Source organism: Sebastes fasciatus, chromosome 4, assembly GCF_043250625.1.
Source record: "Sebastes fasciatus isolate fSebFas1 chromosome 4, fSebFas1.pri, whole genome shotgun sequence".
NCBI classification, from domain to species: Eukaryota; Metazoa; Chordata; class Actinopteri; order Perciformes; family Sebastidae; genus Sebastes; species Sebastes fasciatus.
In genome coordinates, this window is record NC_133798.1 from 39,120,941 (window position 1) to 39,144,462 (window position 23,522).

The window sequence follows — 23,522 nt, forward strand, 5'->3', positions numbered from 1 at the left end:
TAACTTAGCAGCTACGATGCTGCGTTCACTGTCTCCAGTTCACCGTCCGGGAGCGTTAACTTAGCAGCTACGATGCTGCGTTCACTGTCTCCAGTTCACCGTCCGGGAGCGTTAACTTAGCAGCTACGATGCTGCGTTCACTGTCTCCAGTTCACCGTCCGGGAGCGTTAACTTAGCAGCTACGATGCTGCGTTCACTGTCTCCAGTTCACCGTCCGGGAGCGTTAACTTAGCAGCTACGATGCTGCGTTCACTGTCTCCAGTTCAGCGTCCGGGAGCGTTAACTTAGCAGCTACGATGCTGCGTTCACTGTCCCCAGTTCACCGTCCGGGAGCGTTAACTTAGCAGCTACGATGCTGCGTGTAGTGTCGCGGACATGCAGCCACTTTCCCAGTAAAAGTCTCCACCGCACATTTAGTTTAGTTTAGCAGGTTGTCAGCTGTGTGTCTGTCCGGCGGAACTGTAGCGAGTTCCCAACAAACAGTGTGTGTGTTTGTGCTACATTAGCAGCTCTAGCGTTGCCGGAGGCTTCGTGCTCGCTGCCGCCACCACATGTAGTCTGGCCGCTCAGCTTAATTAGTTAATTATTAACATTTCTTTTAGCCGTTTTAACCGATAGCGTTAATCGGTTAAAATGCTTAATGTCGGTTAGCGGTTAAACGGTTAATTATTGACATCACTATAGAAGAGTAATGTCTACCTGAGTAGAGAATGAAGTCACTCGCCCTCTGTGTGTGTGTGTTGTAATCTGAGCTTCTTTTAGTGCACGTTTGTGCATGTGAGCGTGCCCACCTGGCTAGCTCACGGCCGCCGCTCTGCACTGCTCTAATACGGCGGTTACAGCTGATAACGCCGTCCCGACCGATGGTGTCGTTGCGTAAGCGTAGCACCCACCCTCCGTTCCCCCCTCAGGTTAACGCTGTTTTCGCCGTGGTTTGTAAGTGTTGTTTGCATCGTTAGCTGCGAGCCGCCGGCTCAGCCGTCACCATGTTGAGAGCTGTGTGACGTTAATAGAAATGCTCCCAATCCCGTATTTAGCACCTTTAAAGAAAAGGCGGGGCATCTTTTCCCCCTTTAGCAGAATGATATTTTGGATGCAGCCAGATCATTCTCAGCGCTGAGGAGATGGTCCAGGTCTGGCTAATCGAGACTAGACCCATAGCTGCCGCTGGCCACCAGCCCGCTGTGACCCCCGGTGCTGGGGTTTGCGTTGGATGAATTTGAGTTGCCACGGTCACTAACTGAAGGTCCGTCTGTTCTGGTTGCTCAGTGGTTGACGCACTTCATTCGTGCCATGAATCGAGCCTTCATTTTCCCCGGGAGATCGTACCTGGTGGCAGTCTGAACTGCGTAGTGAAAGGGAGGCGTAAAGGGAACCAATCTAAACACAGATGGTGTCATTATTCTATAGCCATTATATTGTGCAATCAGCATTAACTTCATAATGATAAGTTAAAGCCAAGTCAAATTTATTTCTATAGCACATTTAAAAGCAGACAGCCAAATCACACATATCCACAGACAGAGACCAAGATAACATCCATGAGTAAAAGACTGTTATGAACATTATAAAAGACCAATTAGTATTCACAATTCAAGTACATTCAAAAGCCAAAGAAAAGAGGTGAGCCTTGATCTTAAAAACATACTGCCACTTTAACCAGATTAAACTTCACATGGTCCGTACCGTACTTGTAAGTTATTTATGAAGACATGAAATGCTTCAAATTCCAGATGCTAGTAGGTTTGCATTTAGATCTTTTTGAAGGAGAATATAAAATGTCCTGACTGTTCAAAACATTACTGTTAAGCACCGGCCTTACGCCGCCTTTAAAAATCATTATCAAGCTTTTGTGACACTTCACCCTTACTGTATTTATGCTGTAAAAATAGCAGCATGTGTATATTGCTGAATAAGTGTTTTGTCATTTATGAATTCCGGAGAAGCTTCTGTCAAAATATGTGGGGTTAAATATGTGGGGGGGTGTTGCACACATGAAGATGAGAGAGGAAGACGTAATGGTACAATAACATTTGTCACGTGCAGATAAAGATGAACTCTGTCCAGACTGTGTTTTTATTAGGACGTGTTTTGGATTGTGTCAGCCTTTAAATACTGTAAATAGAAGATCAAAAGAGGATTTCTTGGCTCTGCTGAACGGTGATATCTGAACGGTGAGGAGGAGAAACATTCACTTCTTTTGATTGTTGTTATTTGCTGCTTCAGTTCTCTTCTTCTTCTACTATTTTGAAGCACAATTAAAACTAAAGATTTATGATTTCCTTGTAGTGTGTGTGGTAGAAACCGTTGAGGTCAAGACTGCCATATTTCATCCTTCACCTCTTGTTTATGTGTGTGGGGGGTCCATCCACCACATCCACATTCACTATTTTTCACTCAGTGACCATCTTAAAATGGCACTCTCGCTGGATACCTTTTACCCAGAGTTTAAAGGGGACATATCATGTTTTTTTATTCAGTGCTTGTGGACATACATTCTGGTATCAGGAGTAATACCAACCCACAAACTGTGAAATAAAGCAACACACAGTTTTTTGTGGGCTGTCTAGAAAACATGTGATTCAACCAGCCATTCAGTAGGGATGCACTGATACCACTTTTTTTCTGACCGAGTACGAGTACTTACATGTGGGTACTCGCCGATAACGAGTACCAATACGAGTACTTCCCTCGTTAACAGCCAGCTGGAGGGTGTGAGCGACACACGGCAGGCTGGGGAGTCCCGCATACGAGGCGGTGCGCAGCGACCGGCTCTAGGTCGGCTTGGAAAGGCTCGGGGCGAAGGTGGCTTGCGGCCGCAGCTTTACAGCGCTCCCCGCCCGGACCTCGCCGCACCGTGACGGGGCTCCCTGCGAGACTGTCCTCAGTGCTCCCCAACCACGTTGTCGTGCCACGGCCCACGTAAAAGGCGCCAGGGGTCTGCGGCGTTGTTGGCAACCCACCCGACCCGTCTTGAAACACGGACCAAGGAGTCTAATGCACGCCCGAGTCAGAGGGTGCAGGCAAAACCCCGTGGCGAAACCCCGAAAGATGGTGACGAGAGGTTAACGTCGCGCTGCTGTAAAGTGGTATCGGTGCCGTTGTATCGGAGCCCTTTTGCGAGTACGAGTACGTGAGCACAGTATCGGACCCGATACCCGATACTGGTATCGGTGTCGGTGCATCCCTACCATTCAGATTTGGCTCCCTTTCCTATGTCACATGCAGGCTCATTACAATATACTGCCCGCAGCTTGAGAACTACCTTAGCCAATCAGAGCAGACTGGGCTTTTTTGGGAGGGGGTCTTAAAGAGACAGGCTGAGTTTCAGACAGAGGGTGAATCCAGGGATATTCAGACACACAGGATGAGAAAAATCATGTCTTTTTTTTTACATTAAAGCGTGTAAACATGTTCTAATAGAAACACTAAATACAACCTGAAGATGAGCATGATATGTCTCCTTTCAGCTGTGTTGCTTGGTAAAGAAAATATTGTGTCCTTTACCTTCTAAATATCTAAATACTTGTAGCCAGTATGGGTAAGCTTTTATAAGTGTGATATAATATAAATTGTCGCTTAGTTAGATATTCACCCAATAAAAAAGTATGCTAATTAAGTTTGAGGTCACAGAGGGCTGTCATTAATTAATCCCATTCCATCTAAAAGTTTCTTTTACATTTAATAAAACTTTGTTGATTTTGAAAGGCAACCAAATACTCTGGCCCCGGCAGAAGACGGGACAAGAAAATATTGATACGCTGAAAAAAGGAATGTAGGAGGAACACAACTGGAAAAAAGGCATTTGTCCGTTAAGGATGGAAGGTCATCACGGTTACAAAGTGAGAGTCAGCTTGCCGTTTCATTAATATCCTGTTCTACTCAGTCATGTTTTAAAGGCCGTCACACAGTTTACCTTTTTTTTTTTTTTGCACAGCCACACGTGTACTAATCCACTGACATGCAGGAATAAGGGACATTGTGTCACAAAGAGGAAAAAATAACCTTGAAACGCTCTAAAACAAAGATTCCATCATGTTTGTGGAATGCTGCGGTTCTCAATATGGAAACAGACGGAGTCCAGAATCCAGCGGTTAGAAAAAAAATAAATAAAAGAGAAAACTCGTCTGAGAAAGAGGAAAAACTTGGGAGGGGGTGAGGGGAGCCTCTGGAATTACACACCAAAACCCCCTCCGACACACACACAGACACATACTGAGACACTCAGACACACACACACACCACACACATACACTCCTTCCATCCTCCCCACTGCGCAGCTAACCACATTGGGTTACGGGTGGGGTTGGGGGGGGGTGGAGGTGGGGGAGGCACGAGTATAACAGGCCTCCCTCAGTACTGAGCTCACTGTTTCATCTGAAGCGCTCGGACGTCGGTTTCTCTTCGGCATCGTTCAAATGTTCCGAAGTTCTTCTGACGAAGCGTCACCAGTATGGAGAAAGACATGACGCGTTAATTATTATCTATAAATCATAAACTGAGAAATTAAGTTTGTAAACTACTGACAGACCGCCGCTGTTCACACTTCCACATGCAGAGCTTGTGTATAAATAATTCTGCGGTGGTTTAAGTTGTGAAAGCGTGCTGTGCTCTCCTCACATCGCTGACATATCTCCCCTCCTACTCTGCCTCTGAACGGACATAGGCGCAGGGATCTTAAAGGCAAATTGCTTGCATAATGGATGCTTCCAAAAATACAGAAGGAGTAGGCATGGCACGTCTATCCAAGGTTTTGGCGGTGCGCCCCGGCGTGGGCCCGGGCCAGCCGCTCTCGCTGTGCATTCCCTCCGTTTGGACCAGTCATGCTGGGAGAGGTGTGAGGAGAGCAGTCGGACGGCTTTTATTCTGCCACCTGATCCCCCCCCCCCCCCCCCCTCTTCATCCCTCTGATTACACAGCCTTCACCTTCTGACTCTCATCCCATAGTACGGTTCCCCCACTCTCTAATGGCCTTCCCTGCTACTCCAGATTCCTCCTCTTCTCTCTCCACCACCTCTGATCTCATCACCCTTCATCATCATCTGTCTTCTCTCTCTCTCAGTGGTCTCTGAGACTGCGTGGTGATATTTCAGTGAGCAAGCATCTGGAAAAGCTGAACAAGTTGGGAAATTCCTGCTAAATGCCAGTTATTGATTTAAATTATTATAAAGGGAGCCATTGTTTGTAGAAGCGGACCGCTCGGCCTGCTGGCTCTAACAACGCTTTGTGTCTCTGGAGTTGTCTTCAGGATCGAAGTGCGGTTGTGTGGTGTCTTACGGAAGTGTTACATTGCTGAACTATTCGGATCACCTACCTTAGTAGCTACCGTCTGCTTTTACCATTTCTTTTAGCCACCTTTGGGTGCTCTCCTGTTACAGAACACACATCAACAGAAATGTTGAATAGCTCAGTAGAAAGAGACGCGGAGCCTGTCCTCTTTTAAGTTAACTGACTTTGAGCGATATGGAGCTTATTGGGGGCTTCGGCCTGTTGGAAAATAGAAATTGCAAAAGCAATTACGAGCTCAAGGCAGCGATGTGATGAGTCGACGGAGATTTACCAGCATATTTTCACTCAAGCCAACACTACATACATCCTGCACCAAAATTACAAGAATGAGACTTTCAGGAAATTGAGTTTTCATTCATGCACCTTTTACCCCCCCACACCCCTTCATCTCTGACACAAACCAAGACATGCCCCTTGTGTAAGTAATAAAAAAACTTCCTCCACATTTGTTCTAGTTATATACTCGCACACACGTGCACCTACACCACAAACACACCACTTCTTCAGCACTCAGCAGTCTCAGGCATCAGGGTGGTGTTGTGGTGAAGCCATATGGGGCGCCACTGCTTGAGAGACTTGGTGATTTGACAGGAGGCCTGTAGAACACACACACACACACACACACACACACACACACAGCCTTAATTGACTTATAAAACTTCACTAAAACACACTTTTATGGAACAATTTTTAGACCAGTCACGCAGGATTTGATATCAACTTGTGCCCAGCTTGCAATTCTGTCACCACCACACTGTCTTTATACCCAGTCCAAGAGCAATTTATACTTTTCAAGAATGAGGCTGTACCAAAGACGCCACCAAATTGGCAGATTGATATGCGTAAAGTCTGCGTGTGTGAAGTAATTCTGGCTTGTGTGGAGGACGTTGGTGCAAGGGGAGAGTTATGGAGCAGCTCAGGGCTGTAGGGAAGTGGACAAGGCATTTGTTAGGATATTAATAACGCCTTACTCTTTGTAAAGTGACAGCTCAGGCTTTGGTGCTACTTCTGTAAGGCTCCTGTGATCCTCATACTGCTCTTTTTGTTGCTGCACACATTCATCTTCCGTCCCAAACCTCAGCGGCCGGTCTGGGCAAACACGATCGGGTGTGTGATGTATGATTGTGACTGTTGACTCTGCGGAGCTGGACCGAGCAGCTTCCTGGTGGAGATGCTGGCAGTGGCCATTCACACCAGTTTCCCCCACTGGTGGCAGAGAGAGAGAGAGAGAGAGAGAGCTGCAGACACTCCGGCTTTCAGATTCTGTGGAGGTGTAGAGGGGATGTGATTTTTCACGACCAGGCCTAAACTCAGCCAGGTCTCCGCCTCGGAGCCTCCCTCTCAACCTGCTAAATACCTCTGGGAGGTTTACCAGAGGATGAGACAAGGAAACACATGGCAGAGAGTGATCCCTCTGGGTAGAAGTGGAGGGTCATATCTCACTATTCCATTTGTCAGGTGGTGTATGGACACATTGGCTACTGCTCTGTGGACATCAACAGAGCCCCTCAAGAGGCGATGCTATAGGCCAAGTCATCTTATCGGATTTCTGCATCCCCCTCTCTCTACCTCTGAGAGGGGGCTTTGACTTTGTACACTGAATAAATTCACCCTTTGGAACCACATGTCTGAAGCAAGGGCCCCTAAAGCATCTTTAGTCCACTCCACTGAGGCTGTGAGCTCTCTTTACACTGTAAAGCATGCAGTTTTTAGACGTATGCCATTATTAAAGCTGCAGTAGGCAGTATATATTTTTGGCATCATTGGGCAACAATTCCATAATAACCTTTCAGCATATTGTAATTCAAGTGTTCTGAGAGACTTCTGCTCCTCCTCATGGCTCTGTTTCTCTCAGGCTTTCAAAAATCTCAGAGAGAGAGAGATTCAGATTCAGATTCAGACAACGTTATTGATCCCAAGAAGGGCAATTCAATTCACAGCTTACCTCATCACAAACACACACAGACAATATCCAGACAAACATCCAAACTGTTATGTCAAGCACAGATCAGAGAAACTGACAAACAGAGGTCGGTAAAGGACAGCAGATAAGTTAATAAAATATAATAAATAGAGAAAAAGAGAAAACAAATAGATAATAAATAGACATTGTTACGTGAAATGACTCCTGTCTGAGTTTAATGACCTGATAGCAGAAGGAATAAAAGAGTTGGAGTAACGGTTAGTTCTCCTCAGAGGTGCCTGATAACGGCGGCCTGAAGGCATCAATGAGAATTCAGGAGACAGAACATGACGAGGTTGGCTGATAATATTCTTAGCCTTCTTTACCACCTGATTCTCCCAGAGAGCATTCCTATTGGCTGAGCTCCGGCTGGTGGGCGGTGCTTGGTATTTCCTCACCAGATCTCAACATGGCTGCCGGGTCACAAACGTTCTCATTTTATAGCTAAACCATGCACTACGATGATTCTGAGAACATCTGAGGAGAGAAATAGCGATTACAGTAACAGAATATTGATTCATATTTGATCAGCGCTGCCTACATGACGTTTGGAGGCACATGATTTTTTTCCTCATGCACTACTGTCAGGATATAGTGACCGTTTTATAAATAGAACTTTTTTTAAATCCTATTTGCTCCATTTCTACCAAAGGCAGCTTTAATAAGGCAACAAGACATATCCTTAAGAAACGCTGTGCTTTGTGCTTTGTTGTGAACAGGACTGTGTTCTATCATGACTGTCGGTGGTTTGTAGAGTTTGTAGAGTTCACAAAGAATTCATTTGTGTGCAGTCTGTCATCATCTCCCTGATAATCAGCACTAATGTTATGTCGAACAATCTTATCGTAACCTCAACACTGGGATGATCAGATAGGATCTGCAGGAAAGGAATCTAGGTGTGTTGCAGGAAGAAAAAAATAACCTTCAAACTGGAGCAATCTGCAGTCGAGAAATGTGGATGTATATTTGAAAGAGAACTTTACTTACAGGCGCTACAGCTCATATTCACACCTCCCTACTGTAAAAGTGGATATTTTGTAAAACCATTGCATGCATTGTTTGGCTTTAGGGCCTCACCTGATCAGTCGAGGTGTGGTGATAATCTGACTTTTTGCAAACAAAGAGAATATTTTCTGCAGCTCCTTTGCTCCACTATGCTTTAGCAACAGAAAAAAAGGGAACAATTGTATTTGGTTGTAGAATACAGTCCTTTAATTACATCACTGCATTACTGTGAGCTAGCTAGCTGATAAAGGGTAAGCCCCTTGGCTGGTAGAGAGGCACTCAGGCGTTCAGGATGGAAACATCTGTTGCTGATCTTCAAATGACCCTGAGAGGGCCCAACAGCTAAACCTCCATAGGGATGCATTTTGGTGCACATTTTTACTGCATCTTTCAAACCCAGTTGCTTCCTCAGCTTGAAAACAGGACATTGAAATGATGTCTCATTTATTTTGTACTAGGGCTGTCTAAGTTAACGCAATAACGCGTTAATGCAAATTCATTTTAATGCCACTAAATTTCTTTAATGAAATTGGCAATTTTTGCAAAGCTTGTCGTGAAGGAGGTTAAATAACGCTCCAAACTTATGCTACATTTTGGCGAGGAAAGACTGGCATTGCCATTTTCAAAGGGGTCCCTTGACCTCTGACCTCCAGATCAGTGAATGTAAATGTGTTCTATGGGTACCCACGAGTCTCCCCTTTACAGACATGCCCACTTTATGATAATCACATGCAGTTTGGGGCAAGTCATAGTCAAGTCAGCACACTGACACACTGACAGCTGTTGTTGCCTGTTGGGCTGCAGTTTGCCATGTTATGATTGGAGCATATTGTTTTATGCTAAATGCAGTACCTGTGAGGGTTTCTGGATCAATATCTGTTATTGATTTGTGTTGTTAATTGATTTCCAATAATAAATATATACATATGTTTGGGAAACAGACGTAAAGATGGGGTGGAAGTTTGGTAACCAGGCCTAGAAATGACATTTTGGTGCTACGTCCAACCTCCATTTGGTCCGACCTCAAACGAAGCAGAATCAGTGGAGGGCCAAAGTAAACTGGGACCTGAGAAGCCGTGTCTGTCTGGGATGCCTGAGGAAAGGCAACAAACGTCAGTGTGCCCGCGGTCCTCACTGTCTAATGGCTGACTGACTAATCCCTGATATTCCTCCATGATCTAAACCTGCAGCTCTCTGTAGCAATAGAACACTGTGGCATTGTTGTGTCCCCACTCTCAAGGAGTCTGTGATTCATTTACTGGCAGCGCTTTTTGGATCCACGTACTGTATTTTCTCTCATCCTCGGTACTGTAGCGAGCTGCATCATTTCAAGACCAGACTGGTCTCTTTGTGTGATTGTTTATGTAGGAGAGGATTTAGACTGTGACACTTGTACAGCCATCAATTCTCTGTTGTCAGATGAAACTGTATTTGCTTGTTTGAAATGTCTTATTTGTTGTCGGGAATAAAGAATTTAAGCGTTAGTATCTTGAAGACTTGGAGTATGAGTTTGGCAGTATTTTGAAATTCCCCATTGATTACACTGGTCCTTTGTGCAGTGACAGCAGCCCGGTGAAATGCTGCAATAGTGCCCTCTGCTGGCGGAAACTATGAATATTGTGATTGCAATCTCATTCAGAGAGTACAGAATGAATGTTTCTTTGCTTATTTTAAAGATACATTCTTTAATGAATGGTGTTTAATGCTTTGCCTGCATGTTTTAATAGTATTGCCAGATTTGATTTGAATATACAGTATATATCACTTGCATTATTTGTGTTTAATTAAACAGTAAAAGCTCGACATCTAATCCTCTCTGTTCTCTCTTCCTTCCAGGTCTGCTTTGCTCTGGTGCCAGATCAGCGGTGCACGATGAAAGTGAAGAGATGAGCCTGCAGCGAGCAGCCCTGTCCCTGCAGTTCCTGCCTCTGGACGTTTACTGATTCCTACCAGCCAGACGACGATGCCCCTGTCTCCCAGATAGCACTTCTGAGGACCGGGCCTTCACAGCACGCATTGTGCACCATGGCAGGAGAGACTCAGCGAATGCATGCTGTCAAAGAGCTGGCCGCTGAGTCCAAACTGCAGGATGAAGGGACGGCGCTGGAACAGCAGAGTGACAAAGCCACAAAGGAGTTTTCGGAGCACTTTTCAAGCACAGGCACTGAGGCCAGAGCCGGCAGCAGAGGGGCCCGAGTTGAAAAACTAGAGAAGGGAAGGGACTGTCCTCAGCAGCGCGAGGCTGTCATACGGCCACAGCAGACAGGGAAGATTGACTTCAGGTCACTGCAGAACCGATCCAAATTTGCCACTGACGGGACTTGGTCGAGTGGAAAAGGCAGCCCCCAGTCCCCGAGCGGAAAGGGCCGCAGCCGAGAGAAGGCGAAGCGGTCGGGAAAGACGGAGCGTGCCAACCCGCAGCAGCTGTACAGACTTAGCATTACGAATCCACGCTCCAACCCCACCATTGGTATCGCCTACCCACAGCAGAAGGTTGCGCCACCCAAGAAGTTGGAGACCAGTCGTGGCCCGGTCTCGGGCAGCTACAGATTCCACGTTCCCAGTATACCGGAGAGAGAGGCCGAACTACAGCAAGAAGAGCTCAGCTACAGCCGCTGCTTCCAGGAGGCCTCCTCTAACCTCACCTCCCCAAGCTATACCTCACAGGCACTCGGCTCCTCGAGTGGAACGTCATCCCACCCACATCCGCCCCTGTCACAGCAGCAGCAGCAGCAGCAGCCTGCCTCAATGGAGAGCAACGGCTCCCAGCCCGGCAGCCAGCTGATCCTGGCTGACTTTCAGCTGAGTGGCTCTAACGTGTGGCAGTCTCCTGAAAGGACTTTTAATGGTGCTAACTACGGGGTGTCATCGCAAAAATCCACTGCCCTTACAGAAGCCAATAAGGCCTTTGTGCCGGGTCCATTTCAATATGGATATCATTTTCTGGAAGAATCCACCTCTGACTCTTTTCCCTGTGAACAGAACCCCCAATCTCAAGACTTTACAGACTCCTCGCTAGGTTCTGTTCACGTGACACAAAACTCTTTTTCCTTTACGCCTGAAGAAGGGCAAAACATCGCTCAGAACGGCACTCAGTTCGGTAATGAACAGCAGCCGGAGGATAGGAGCTCTTATCCTCAACCCCCGCAGTCACAGTTTAATCAGGGGGTCACGTCCTCCATCCAGTGTCCGAGGAATCTGAGCGAGGACTCGGCCAGCAGTGACAGCTCTGGCTCCAGCTCACAGCAGTCGGAGCAGGGGAAGACCGCCCTGCTCGAGAGCACAGACACTATTGCACAGGCAGACAGTAGGGAGGCAGCCATCACCTCGGGGAGTAAGAGGAACTGTCATCCTAAAGACACAGCTGCCAACCAAAGAACACTCATTCAAGGGAGTGTGCACCATGCGAGGAATATTTCACAAGGCTCCCAAATGCACTTTCCCAGCAAAACATTTAACAACCCTCCAGTCAGTAACATGCACACGAGCTCAATGCCTTTTGATAAAAACATCAATAATAAGGTTCTCAATAGGCTATGGGAGGGGCCTAATAAGACATATTCACCAGTTGACCAAAACACAATTCAGTATACTGATATGAACGACAAGTTTCAGTTTCAGAACCAGCCAGCACTTGACCAAAGACCAAATCCATCTAAGAATAGCAGACTGACCTGGCAGCAGATACGGCCGACCCCTTCCATAACCAACCAAAACAGAATTGAGTTATCGAGACCAATAAGCAGTCAAAAACTGGCTTACATGGTTTCCCCTTCTGACTGGCAGGATGATTGTAAATCACATAAACACGGCTCCCTGAAAAACGCCAGCTCGTTTCAGAACAGCAGAACCAGTGACGGCTTTTCAAACCAAAGACAGGAGACTGTAAAACATAGCGGTAACACAGTGTCAACTTTTAAAGTAGAGATGAGCCACGCACAAGTATGTGAATCCAAAAATAAGGCGGTGTATTTTGGACTCAACCAGTCTCTTCCAGCAGCATCAAGAAACTACAGCTATCCTCCGTTACAGGTCCCGCCTATGGGACTTATGATGGTGTCACCTTATGAATCCCCTTTGCCCTCACCGGTTCATAACCCAGCATCCAGTAGCACCTGCTCCTCCCTCTCCCCAGCGTCCACCAGTCCTGTTAACATCAGTTCAGAAGACAGTCAAATGTCAAAGTCGGCACCCCCCCACCCGTTCTATCACCAAGCCAAAACGCAGTTACCCTCAGATCACCTGAGCTCTCACCCTCACCAGTTTCATTCTGACGCTCCACGAAACCTTCCCTATGCGCCCGACAGAGCCAAAGACGACATAATGAGCTACCTGCAAAACAGCACACATCCAAAGACCGCCATGGACAGAAACAAAGGTTACATGGACAGTTTTGGGGTGGAGCATCACCAGCCACCACCGCCGTACTCTGCACATCAGCTGTTAGCGACCTCGCTAGCCGCCGCAAATCTTGACCAGCTAGACGTGCTTCTGACATGCAAGCAGTGTGATCAGAATTTCAACAACCTGGCTTCCTTTCTAGGCCACAAGCAATACTGTGCTCAGCATACGTTTGCACAAAATGACCTCAAAGACATATCAAAGATGGAGGACAGCAGGAAGTTTCATGCAGAACCAGCTAAAGCTGTGTCAAATGTTTCGATGTCGAGGTGCCCGTCTGACCTTCACCTGTCTCTGTTGGGCCTCAATAAAAACGGAGAACTGATATCTGACAGTGAAACAAAAGGAGACAACAAGGACGATCCAATGAAACTCAACTTGTTCTCCGGTCCTGTCGCTCTCCCTGAGCTGGAGATGGAGGATGCCAAATTAGACAGCCTAATCACAGAAGCCTTGAATGGACTTGGATATCAATCAGACAACGCAGAGATAGACAGCAGCTTCATCGACGCGTTTGCTGATGATGACCTCACCACTGTCAAAGCAACATCAAACAAACAATGCCTGAAAACCAAAGAATCCCTGGTCTTTGAGAGCAGAAACAAACAGGCAGCAGAGGATGACAGATCTTTCACACAGGGAAAGTACTTTTATGACTCTGATGTTGAGAACCCTGAGACGGATAAACAGCACACGGAAAGCAAACTTGAGAAAAAGTCTCTGAATTTCGAACGAGATGAGAAAATTAACATAAAAAAAGAAGTCTCTCATAAAAATTCCAGAATTGCCTCCAGGGAGAAGACGAGGGAACAAGACAACAAAGTGAAAGAGGCGAGGAAGCTGTGCAAGAGTGAGGATGAAAACACGAGTACACAAAGGTTTCTCTTATCCAGTAAGTTCTCTGAGCGCTGTGGAGTTAAAAGCTTTCAGGACAGCGCTGCACTTCGAGGGTCAACACCCTCACAGGCCTCCACATCTCCAACCTCAAGAACCGCGGTGAAAGAGAGCAAGAGGAAAAGCACTGGAGGGGGCACCTGGAGCAAAGAACTTATTCACAAAATAGTTCAACAGAAAAATAAGCTCAATAAGCTCCATGTTAAAGGTACTAAAAACCTCCAGTTCTCCTTAGTGATGGAGAGACTGACTCCCACCGTACAGAACCCTGCGTTTGGAGAGTACGACTACGTCTCGGACTCAGATGATGAATGTGAGCCCGTCAAGATAGCGAGCCAAGGCCGGCTGAATCAAAGCAGTCGGTGTAAATACACGTACACCAAAGAGTGTAAATGGCGAGCACGGAGCGAGAGGGACCAGGCGGCGTGGCGACATGAGTCCAAAGAGTGTTTTGAGGTGAAAAAAAGCGAGGAGGTTTCCCTCTCGCCTGAGAAACACGGTTCTCACCAGAGACTCAGGAGGAGGGGCAGCAGGTCGTCCACGAGCAGCGAACTCAGCACATCCGTGAGCGTCTCGGGAGACAGCGTCAGCAGCCCCAAAAGCACCGACCGCACCGACTCCGACTGTGAGAAGAAGACGGACATCAAAAAGAAAGAGTCTCCAGAGCGGAAAACCTATGAAAGGTCCTCCCCGCAGAAGTTATGTAAGGAGGCCAGCGCACTCGCACTGACGTTCACTAAATCTGTCAAGAAGTATAATACTGACAAAGCCATTCTGTCTGATAACAAAGACGGCGCAGAGGATCTAAAGAAGAATCACTCAAATCCGGAAGTTGCGGATCTGGTGTCGTCCTCACAAAAAGCAAAAGACAAAAACGTTGAAAAAAGCAGAAGCTCTCACAATCAAAGATCAAGAGAGAAGCTGGTGTCTCCCAGGAAAGAAAGTTCAGAAAGAAACAGCCTACAGAGAGCCGACAGTCTGTGCCCCAAAGAAGAACCAACACAGTGTAGCAGTACAGATAGCAAGCCACTGCAGTTTGATTCACACTCTCCCACCGACAACAAAGAAACTGATTTCAATATTGACAGAAACACAAAGGGCGTCAGAGGCGAGGGGCCCCGAGCCACACAGCCGGAGCTATCAGACAGCAGCACATTTGAAAAGCAGAGTGACGGCGTCTGCACCGTGAAAGAGGCCATTACTTTAGTCAATGACCTAGACGCACACAAGCCTGCATCTCTTTGCACCTCTTTGATGGATGAGGTGTGCCTGTCTCCGACTGAAAGCCAAGGCCCATTGATACAAAAAGACCCGCTCCACCTCATGCCCTACCCCCTGGACCAGGAACAGGGGCTCTTGAAATCCCCACTTTCATTTGACACCTCGTCAATGTTCGGGGATCTCGCAGGATTCGACAGCGGCCTCTACTCGGACATGCCGATTCAGAAAGACGGTTTCCATTCGATGGAGAGCGTGGCTGATAAGAAGGAAGAGTTTGTGTCGTCCTTCTCTCCCTTTCTGGAGCAAAGAGACTGGAACCTTTTAGTTAGCCCCGTACTACCAGATGAGATATCTCAGTACAAAGGCAGCAGCTCTGAAAAATCACATGAAAAGAAAGCCGATTACAATCACGTCCTTTTGTCTCTGCCAGAAAAAATAATCGACTACAGTGCGACTCTCAACAGCTGTGCGTCAGAAGATGAGCTGGAGATAAAGAGAATCGTGAATGAGCTGGAAAACCAGCTGCAGACGACTAAGTTGGAAAGCCCTCCGTTACTATCTCAGGACGTCCCCAAGCTGCTGAAAATGAGCAAGTTTTCACCTTTACGTCTGAGTGATGAGTCAGAGAGTGGAGGTACTGGTCTGGATTTGAGGTGCTCTGTGCAAACCATAGAAGTACCAGTGGCCAGTTTGCCCTCGGAGCCTTTCACCGAACCGTGGTCCAGTCCGTTCCAGTTTGAGCTAATGGCTGGACACCACAGTCCCCACACTCCGATTCACAGTGAAGCAGGGCCACTTGAACATTTCACTGAAAAAGAGGCAGACGCACCAAATTTTATCACCACAGCCTCACACATTGAAAACCCACAGCTCCACCACGAGACACCAGCGCAGAGAAACGCTGAACAAGAGACTCCAGCAGAAACAAAGGAAGAGATTTTAGAGCAGAAGAGATACACAGAAAACCTCATGAAAAGCCTCGAGGTGATTTCCGACTCTATATTCAAAAAAGAACCCATTATATCAGAACACAAGGAACCGAATGTCACCACTCTCGCGAGTCGACGTCGCGGAATTGAATGTCAGGCAGCCGATGCAGTCGAGAGAGAAGATCACAGCGAAAAGGAAGCAATTACCGGGAAGGAGAATATATTATCACCTCCAAATATCGATGAGCGGGAGGACGATATTGAATTCGTTCTGAATGAATCACAGTCATCTCTCTCTAACAGCGCTGACCCTGCGGTCGATGGAAACCAGACAATTTCATCACAGCCAAGTGAGCCCACAGAAAACAACGACAGCGAGGCTGAGACTAAAGGCACATCGGAGGAAGATATCACCGAGGATAGCAATTTGATCGAGTCTGCTAGCTGCTCAAGTGCGGCGACACGTGACATGACACATGTGGTTGAGGAGTCTGGTGGGAACAGTAATGCAGAAGACAATGTGATTCAGTTATTTAAAAACGGCGGTGACGCTCCAGAGCGTTCGACCACAGACGGCTCTGAGGAAGCAGAGGCGGTGAAGGGAATCACCGATCAATCTGTCAGCCGTCCGTTATCACCATCTCTTCCTGACGCCCGTCTAGACATTCAAGGTGTGATTAAAACAGCAGTGGAAGAAGCCCCCGCTGATGACCACGATAATGCTGGAGACATTAGTTCATCACATGCTGATGGACTAATGGTGGAGTGCTCAGACGGTGTAAACGAGGAAATGACTGTTGAAACAGCAAGACAGGATCATTTGATCCAATTATCGTCCTCTAAAAGCTGCAGCCCTGCTAAGATTTACAGCCCGAGTCCAACAGCTGATCTGTCGGTGGAGATAGTCACCACAGACAAGCCCTGCAGTCCGATACTGGTGGAAACCAACACAGAGAGCACTAGTCATTGCTCACCCTTCCGAGACACCCGTTCGGCCGTAGAGGGACAAAGTAATCCGTTGATTCTCTCACAGTCTGATGGCATCATTGACAATGACTCCTGCAAAGTTACTCCTTTCAATGACTCGTTAAAATCTGAAACATGTCTCAGCATTCAGAATCAAGAAGAGATTTTAAATGTTCAAGACATCCGAGAACACCTTCCCATTGATTTCATGGCAAATCACCAAAACTCACCGAGCAGAGAAGAGGTGGAAGAAAGCCTCTTTCTACACGCTGCCCCGCCAACCAGTCCTCTTTTATCGACCTCCCATCAAACAACCATGCACGAATGGAACATCGAAGAGGAACCAGAGAGCAAATGCAGTGAAATGTCTGTCAACCAAGGCTCAATTCAAAATATGCAATCCCCCGTAAACAAGGAAGAAAACAGCAACGTCCAAGAGGCTTTAAACAATGACGAACAACTCCACACAACAGCCCAAATGGAGTATTCTTTGATAAGCCCTCCTCCCCTGGACTTTGGGATCATAGAGTGTAAAATCCCCAGCTGTGAAACCACCGTTCCCTCTCCACTTCCGGTGAGCAGCTCAGCGGAACCGCCAGAAGTGTCAGATGGTCTTGAAAAGAGGGATCCAGTGTATGATTTCAAGCTCAGCCCTCTCAACTACAACAGCGTCTCAGACGAACCTCCACAACTGAATCAATATGACTACATACCAATTTCACCTGCCAGTAAACCTGAGGAGAATCCAGACACCAAACAGAGTCCCAGCGATGACCGTGAAGCGTGTGACCTGAGCGTTAACCCTGCACTGATTTTTAACAAAACTGAAAGAGACACGGCGGCATCACTGAACCCAGACCCTGCAGCTAAACTCAACTTATCAGATGAACCACTGGTCCTCCAGCAGAGCGTGACATTCACATGTTTTTCACTGGGTCTCCCACCTCAAATCAAAGACTCCTCAGCTGACAATGTAAAGACCGACATGGAGGTTTGCCATGATCCAGTTGGACCTGTTGAACTGTTGCATAATCAAGCTGACCCGCTGAGAAAGGATGAATCAGAGAGTTTGGATTGTCACGAGGCTTCTGGTAAAGACGGTATCAGAAAAGACATTTCAGATGGTCCGCCCACTCCTAAACCACTCGTCATCTGTGAAAATGAACAAATGCCTCTACCGCCAGACCCATCGGAGAAGCAACCAACAATAGAGACTGGCAAGTGTTCAACAACGCACCAAACACACAAAGAAATAACACCCAAAAACCCCCAGAACAACACTCAACAGGGGAAGGAGCTCTGCGAAATCTGCCTCATGTGTTTCAGGACCGTGCCGGGGTTAAAGAGACATAAGGCCATGAAACATTTGGTCAGGAATGAAAAACACGTCGGCCCGCAGAGCACAACATCAAGCCATCAGGGGACTATGCTTATTTATGAAGCATCACAAACTACAGAGAAAGAACATAAAGATGATTCACAGACCTGTTACCCAACACAAATAAATGGGCTGCCTGAGACAAGCCTCATATCCAAAGCAGCCGAGGCTGAGTCATTCCCGGAAGAAATGGCAACTGAGACAAATGCAGTGGCTGTGGGTGAAATAGGCCATCAAACCCCTCCGCTGCCAACAAGAGCAAAGAAGAACAACAAAGCTAGAAAGAACAAAATCAGCGAGGCGAACATAAAACCCGACCCTTTCTCTGATGAGCTTCTGAATATATTAAAAACAGACATACTTCAAGCTATAACTCCTGAATTCAAAAGCAGTGCACAACCAGAGCTACGCAAATCCCTGGCAGACCAGGTGGAAATCAATGACACAAGTGTTACTGGAACAGAGAAATCCCCTCACCCTGTTACTTCAAACTCTGGCTCTGACAACACACCGCCCTCTCCAACAAAAGAGACAAATGTACTTAATGAAACTGTGGAGCCAAATCAAATCACCGATACGGAAGAAATTAAATGCACAAGCATGACAGAGCTGGCAAATGGGGAAGTTTGTACAGATAATATTGCCGAAAGTGCTTTATCTTTAGACAAGGATATAATCAGAGAACACGATGAGCCCGGGAAGAGAGTGTGCACTGTGGAGGAGATGTGTGAACAGGAAGGATCAGAAGAGAGCCTCGCCCAAGAGATTCTCAGCAAAGTGGCAGCCGTCGAGATAAAATGTGAGAAAAACAGCGGCCCCTCAGACGAGGCACTTCCTCTCCCCCGTTTGAATTATCCCCCTCTCAGTCCTCCCGGCATAAGTCCCGAACTGAAGGCCTTGCTTGACGACGACACCACATTCTCACAGCTGTTCCCCCGAGATGAGGAGGCAAAAAGGAAAAAGTGCCCAAGGGTGTACAGCAAAAGAAACAAAAGACAGAAGCTATCGCCCGATTCAACTGTGACTCAGGACTTCCCTCCTTCAGAAACCTTCATGCAAAGTAAAGATCAGTACCAGGCAAACCAAGCGGAGCAGACGCTCACCGACAATCAGACTAACCGCTGTGAATATGAGACGATATCTGCCGACGATGCCATCCTGTTGAATATGTGCCACAACAGCACATTAAAGGCTGACGTCAAGGAGTTGTCGGACGTTAAACAAAGCGATCGGCAGGATGTTCGTGAGGTCGGCGGCAGCCCCTCGAATCCACTCGAGAGCACCGTGGATAAATCTTCAATTGAATGGAGTGGCTCCAGTGACCTCGGTGGCTTTGATGCAGGCTCAGCGGTGACCTCTGACCCCAGCACCTGTAAAGCAGTAGAACCTGCTGCACCCTGCCCTCTGCCCCCACCCCCCTCTGCCCCCGTCACCGTCACCGTAGAGCCGTGTGTCACAAAGAACGCCCAAACCTTCCACAGCATCGACATCCAAAACATCAACACCACATTTCAACTTCCTGAGATTCAGTTCTTTGACTCTAAAAAAGAGATCTCGGTGGCTCCTCCTGTTGCAACGGTTGACGTGGAGAAAAGAGACGATGAAAAGTCCAAGAAAGTGACGGAGCGGCGAGGCAGGAAACGGCAAGATGGAGGAATAAAGGTCAAAGATAAGCAGTACAAGTGCAAAGTGTGCTTCACTTGGTTCCTCACCCTGGGCGAGCTGAACTTTCACAAACTCTCCCACAACCCCTCGCCACCTCCGACCTGCTACATGTGTGTCCAGCGTAAGTTCAGCTCCAGGGAGCAACTGAGAGACCATCTGAGGGAGAAACACGCCAAGAACAAGACGGGTATCTGGACCTGTGGGATGTGCTTGAAGGAGATATCAGATGTGTGGATGTACAACGAGCATTTACGAGAGCACGCCACCCAGTTTGCCCGGAGGGGTCAGACTCAAGGCTCCATGTTAGGCATCCCGGGCTGCTTCATGCAGGAGACGGCCGTGAAAAACTTTATCACCTCAATCATGCAGCACCGCCCCAGCAAAGCCAACAGAGAATCCAGCAAAGCCACTAAAGAGCAGGAAAAAGCTGCCGCTGCTGCAGTCAGCGCCGTGGGAGAGGGGAAAACCTCCGAGGGGGCCGAGCCAAAAGTGCACAGAACTAAAAGCAGCAGTGGAGCAGGTGGGAAGCAGAGCGCATTAACCCCACTCGAGGTCCTCCACAAAACAGAGACACATAAAAGTGTGGAGATGCATCCCAACTGCAAAGACCCCTCGAGAGACTGCCACCACTGCGGGAAACAATTCCCCAAACCGTTCAAACTCCAGAGACATTTAGTGGTTCACAATCTGGAAAAGATCTTCCTGTGTCACAAATGCCCCGTCTCTTATCAGGAGGCCCAGCAGCTTAAAGGCCATCTGAAGAGAGCGCACGAGGAGGTCGACGAGCTGGATTCAAAACACACCACCCTCTACACCTGTGAGCTCTGTGCCGATGTCATGCACGTGATCAAAAAATCCTTCATCTGCAGCACCTGCAACTACACCTTCTCCAAGAAGGAGCAGTTTGATCGTCACATGGAGAAGCACCTGTCGGGGGGGAACAAAATCTTCAAATTCCGAGGCGTCTTCAGACCTGTCAAAGCGTCTGCCTCCAAAGAAGATGAATGTGAATCGCCTGCGAGTAAGAAGAGGAGAATTCTTTCTGACAGTCTGCAAGAAAACAGCTCGGACAGCGGCATCGCCAGCGTGAGCTCGCTGCACTTAAATCCAAACTCTGAGTCTTCCAAAGCCTCCGTGTCCACAGCAGACGACTCCACGCAGACCAGCGCAAATGAATACCACGGCGACACCAACAACACAAATGTGAAGACTGAGGACATTGCTGAGGACTACTCTGAACTACTCGTAGAGCTGGAGAAATGTATTCAAATGGGCTCTTCAGAGTCTGCTACGCCCACGAAAGAGGAAAGTGACCCGGCTGCCTCACCTCCTCTTGATAAAGAGGGCAATGGGAAATCAATTACTGAACCATGTGACGTAAAAGAGGAGAATGAGTCAGTCTGCATTAGAGCAGCGACGACCTCGTGGTCAGCACCTAAAGAGAGTAGTAGTAGTAGTAGTGGTGAGGATACGCAGGCTGTTAAGGCTGAGGAAGGCTCTGCTGAAGGTGACACAGCTGAGATTGAAAAAAGCGATTCACCTCCACCTGGTGAGGACTCTTCTGTCAGCTTAAGAGAAAATCAAACAACTTCAGAGACACCTGAGTCAAAGCAGGAATCAGCTGCAGACGTGATGGACCAACAGAGGGATGACGAGCAGTGGCAGCACACGTCCAAAGCTTCCAATAATGACAGCAAACAGACGGCTTCATCTCAAGGTGGCGAGCAGGAAGGTAGCAGTCAGACGAAAGACAAAGTCACCACGACCAAAACAACCGACAACACTAAAAACGGCACCACGACCGGCAGCCAGAAGGCCACGGAGTCCACCCCGGTCCTCCACTCCAAGGTTTCCCTCAACGCTTCAGCCTCAAATGAAGACAAAGAGTCCGTGAGACCACAGAAGAAGAGGAAAGACATGAAATCCCCTCACAGCCTGCAGAGGGTTTCCTCTCCGGCCACGCAGGAGAACTTTGGCGTCGACTCTCGGCCCAAAAAGAAATTCCGCCCCAGCAAGTGTGCGAACCCCTCTCTGCAAAGGAAGTCAGACGGACCCAACGACTACCCCGTGCTGTCCTCGGTGCGGGACGACGTCGTTAGCAACAAAATTGTCTCCAAGTGCAAGACTTCAAACTCGGGTTTGCAGTCAAAAAGGAGCTTGCTTGACAGCTGCACACAAAAGAAAGCTGAGATCGTGAGTCCACTTAACGGGGATTACAAAGCCAAAAAGGGACCTCTGGGGCGGCCTCTGCATCCCCCTATTACTAAAGTGTCTTCAGTTCCCATGAACAATTCTCTGAATAAATCCAGGCCAAAGATGGGGGTTAGGTCGATGGAGAGCCATTCCTACAGGACAGCAGAGTCCCAGAACCACCTCCTAAGCCAGCTGTTTGGCCAAAAACTCACTAGCTTTAAGATTCCTTTAAGGAAGGACACATCAGAATCTATGAACTGAGTGGGGGCGCGAGGGATATGTGAATAAGAGACTGTACATTTCACAGTTATAAATGTTTAAGACAATTCATTATGGTGAATGAGATTGCACAGCTCTTTTCTGTGAAATGCTATCTTTAAATACTTACGTAGTCACTTTATGTCTTCTTTGTACATGTGTTTTTATTACACAAATGTGAGGACGAACGGCAGATATGAATTTTGGGTCAAAAAATGAATATGCTAGTTGGGAAAATTAATTTTTTCTGCTTTTCCTTTGTTGGATATTATCTGTTTCAGAGATTATATTTCATTTACCTAAAGGAAAGAAAAAAAGAATACTTGAAAATACAGTATAATATTTTCTTCTAAGAAATGCATGTTGCATTCGATCTTATCAGTTTTTAAGTCTTTTCTGCAAAAAGGACCAAATGACATCACAACTGACTTGGACTATTGTCTGTGCACCTTTTTCGTACATGCTTCCAACATATGCATTTTGTATTATTTTTTAACTTTACTGTACTGCATTGACATTCATCATATTAGCCTTTTGTATAAACATTACCTGGTGCTACGTTGTGTTTTATTGTAATGTGAATGCCAATGTCCTCGGAAGGGAACATGAGATCTGTAGCAGTTACAGTACATTCATCCAACCAACTGTTTTTACTGGTTCTCTGTAGTTTATTAAAGATACTGTGCAAAGCATCCAAGTACATCACATGTAGGCTGAAAGAACACAAAATTAGGAAAGCTTCCATTGTATAAACTCAGGTGCATACAAGGACATCACAGTCCCAAGACCTGTATTCGGAGTTCTTCCCATGCACTGATAATACCACACACAAATCACAAACTCAATCATCTGTGTCTGTAACTCCAAATGTTTAATTATGAATAGTATTTACTACTACAACAAAGGTGCTTTATCTTGTTTATACTGTATGTATCTTACATTGTACAATATTGTAGGTAGATTGTTGTTTTGGTGTAATGCTTCATGTCAAAGTTTTATTTTAATAATGTGCAAAAGAATCAGAGAGAGAGAGAGAGAGAGAGAGAGAGAGAGAGGAGAAAGGGATATGTGGTGCCTCTTGCAAGTTGTAAAGTGGTTCACTAAGTGCCTCTTTTATAGTTGGTTATTAAAGATCTGTATTGGTCTCTACTTGCTCTTTTTCTTCCTTTTGTTCATGACATGTTTTGCAAATGTTTCCAACTTCCATCCCTGTGGACTGCAGCTGTCACCACATGCATCAAACACTGCAAGCAGTGGAAGCTGCTTGTGTCTGGAGGCTAAAACAGGTGCACACACAACATAGTCTGACTTTTTGTTTTTTGTCTTCGTATCAGCACTTCAGCGAGCTCACTCATCATCC

General features: G+C 47.0%; 1 protein-coding gene across 3 annotated transcripts in view; it reads left to right on the forward strand.

The window, feature by feature from the left end:
- The window catches only part of znf469 (zinc finger protein 469), a 229,626-nt gene extending 206,315 nt beyond the window's left edge, over positions 1-23,311 (forward strand). For all 3 annotated transcript variants that reach the window (XM_074634149.1, XM_074634150.1, XM_074634151.1), the window contains one exon: positions 10,094-23,311. In XM_074634149.1, coding sequence (XP_074490250.1) covers positions 10,283-22,165 — 11,883 coding nt within the window. In that variant the 5' untranslated portion in view covers positions 10,094-10,282 and the 3' untranslated portion in view covers positions 22,166-23,311. The remainder of the gene's footprint in view (positions 1-10,093) is intronic.
- Positions 23,312-23,522: the final 211 nt, after the last annotated feature.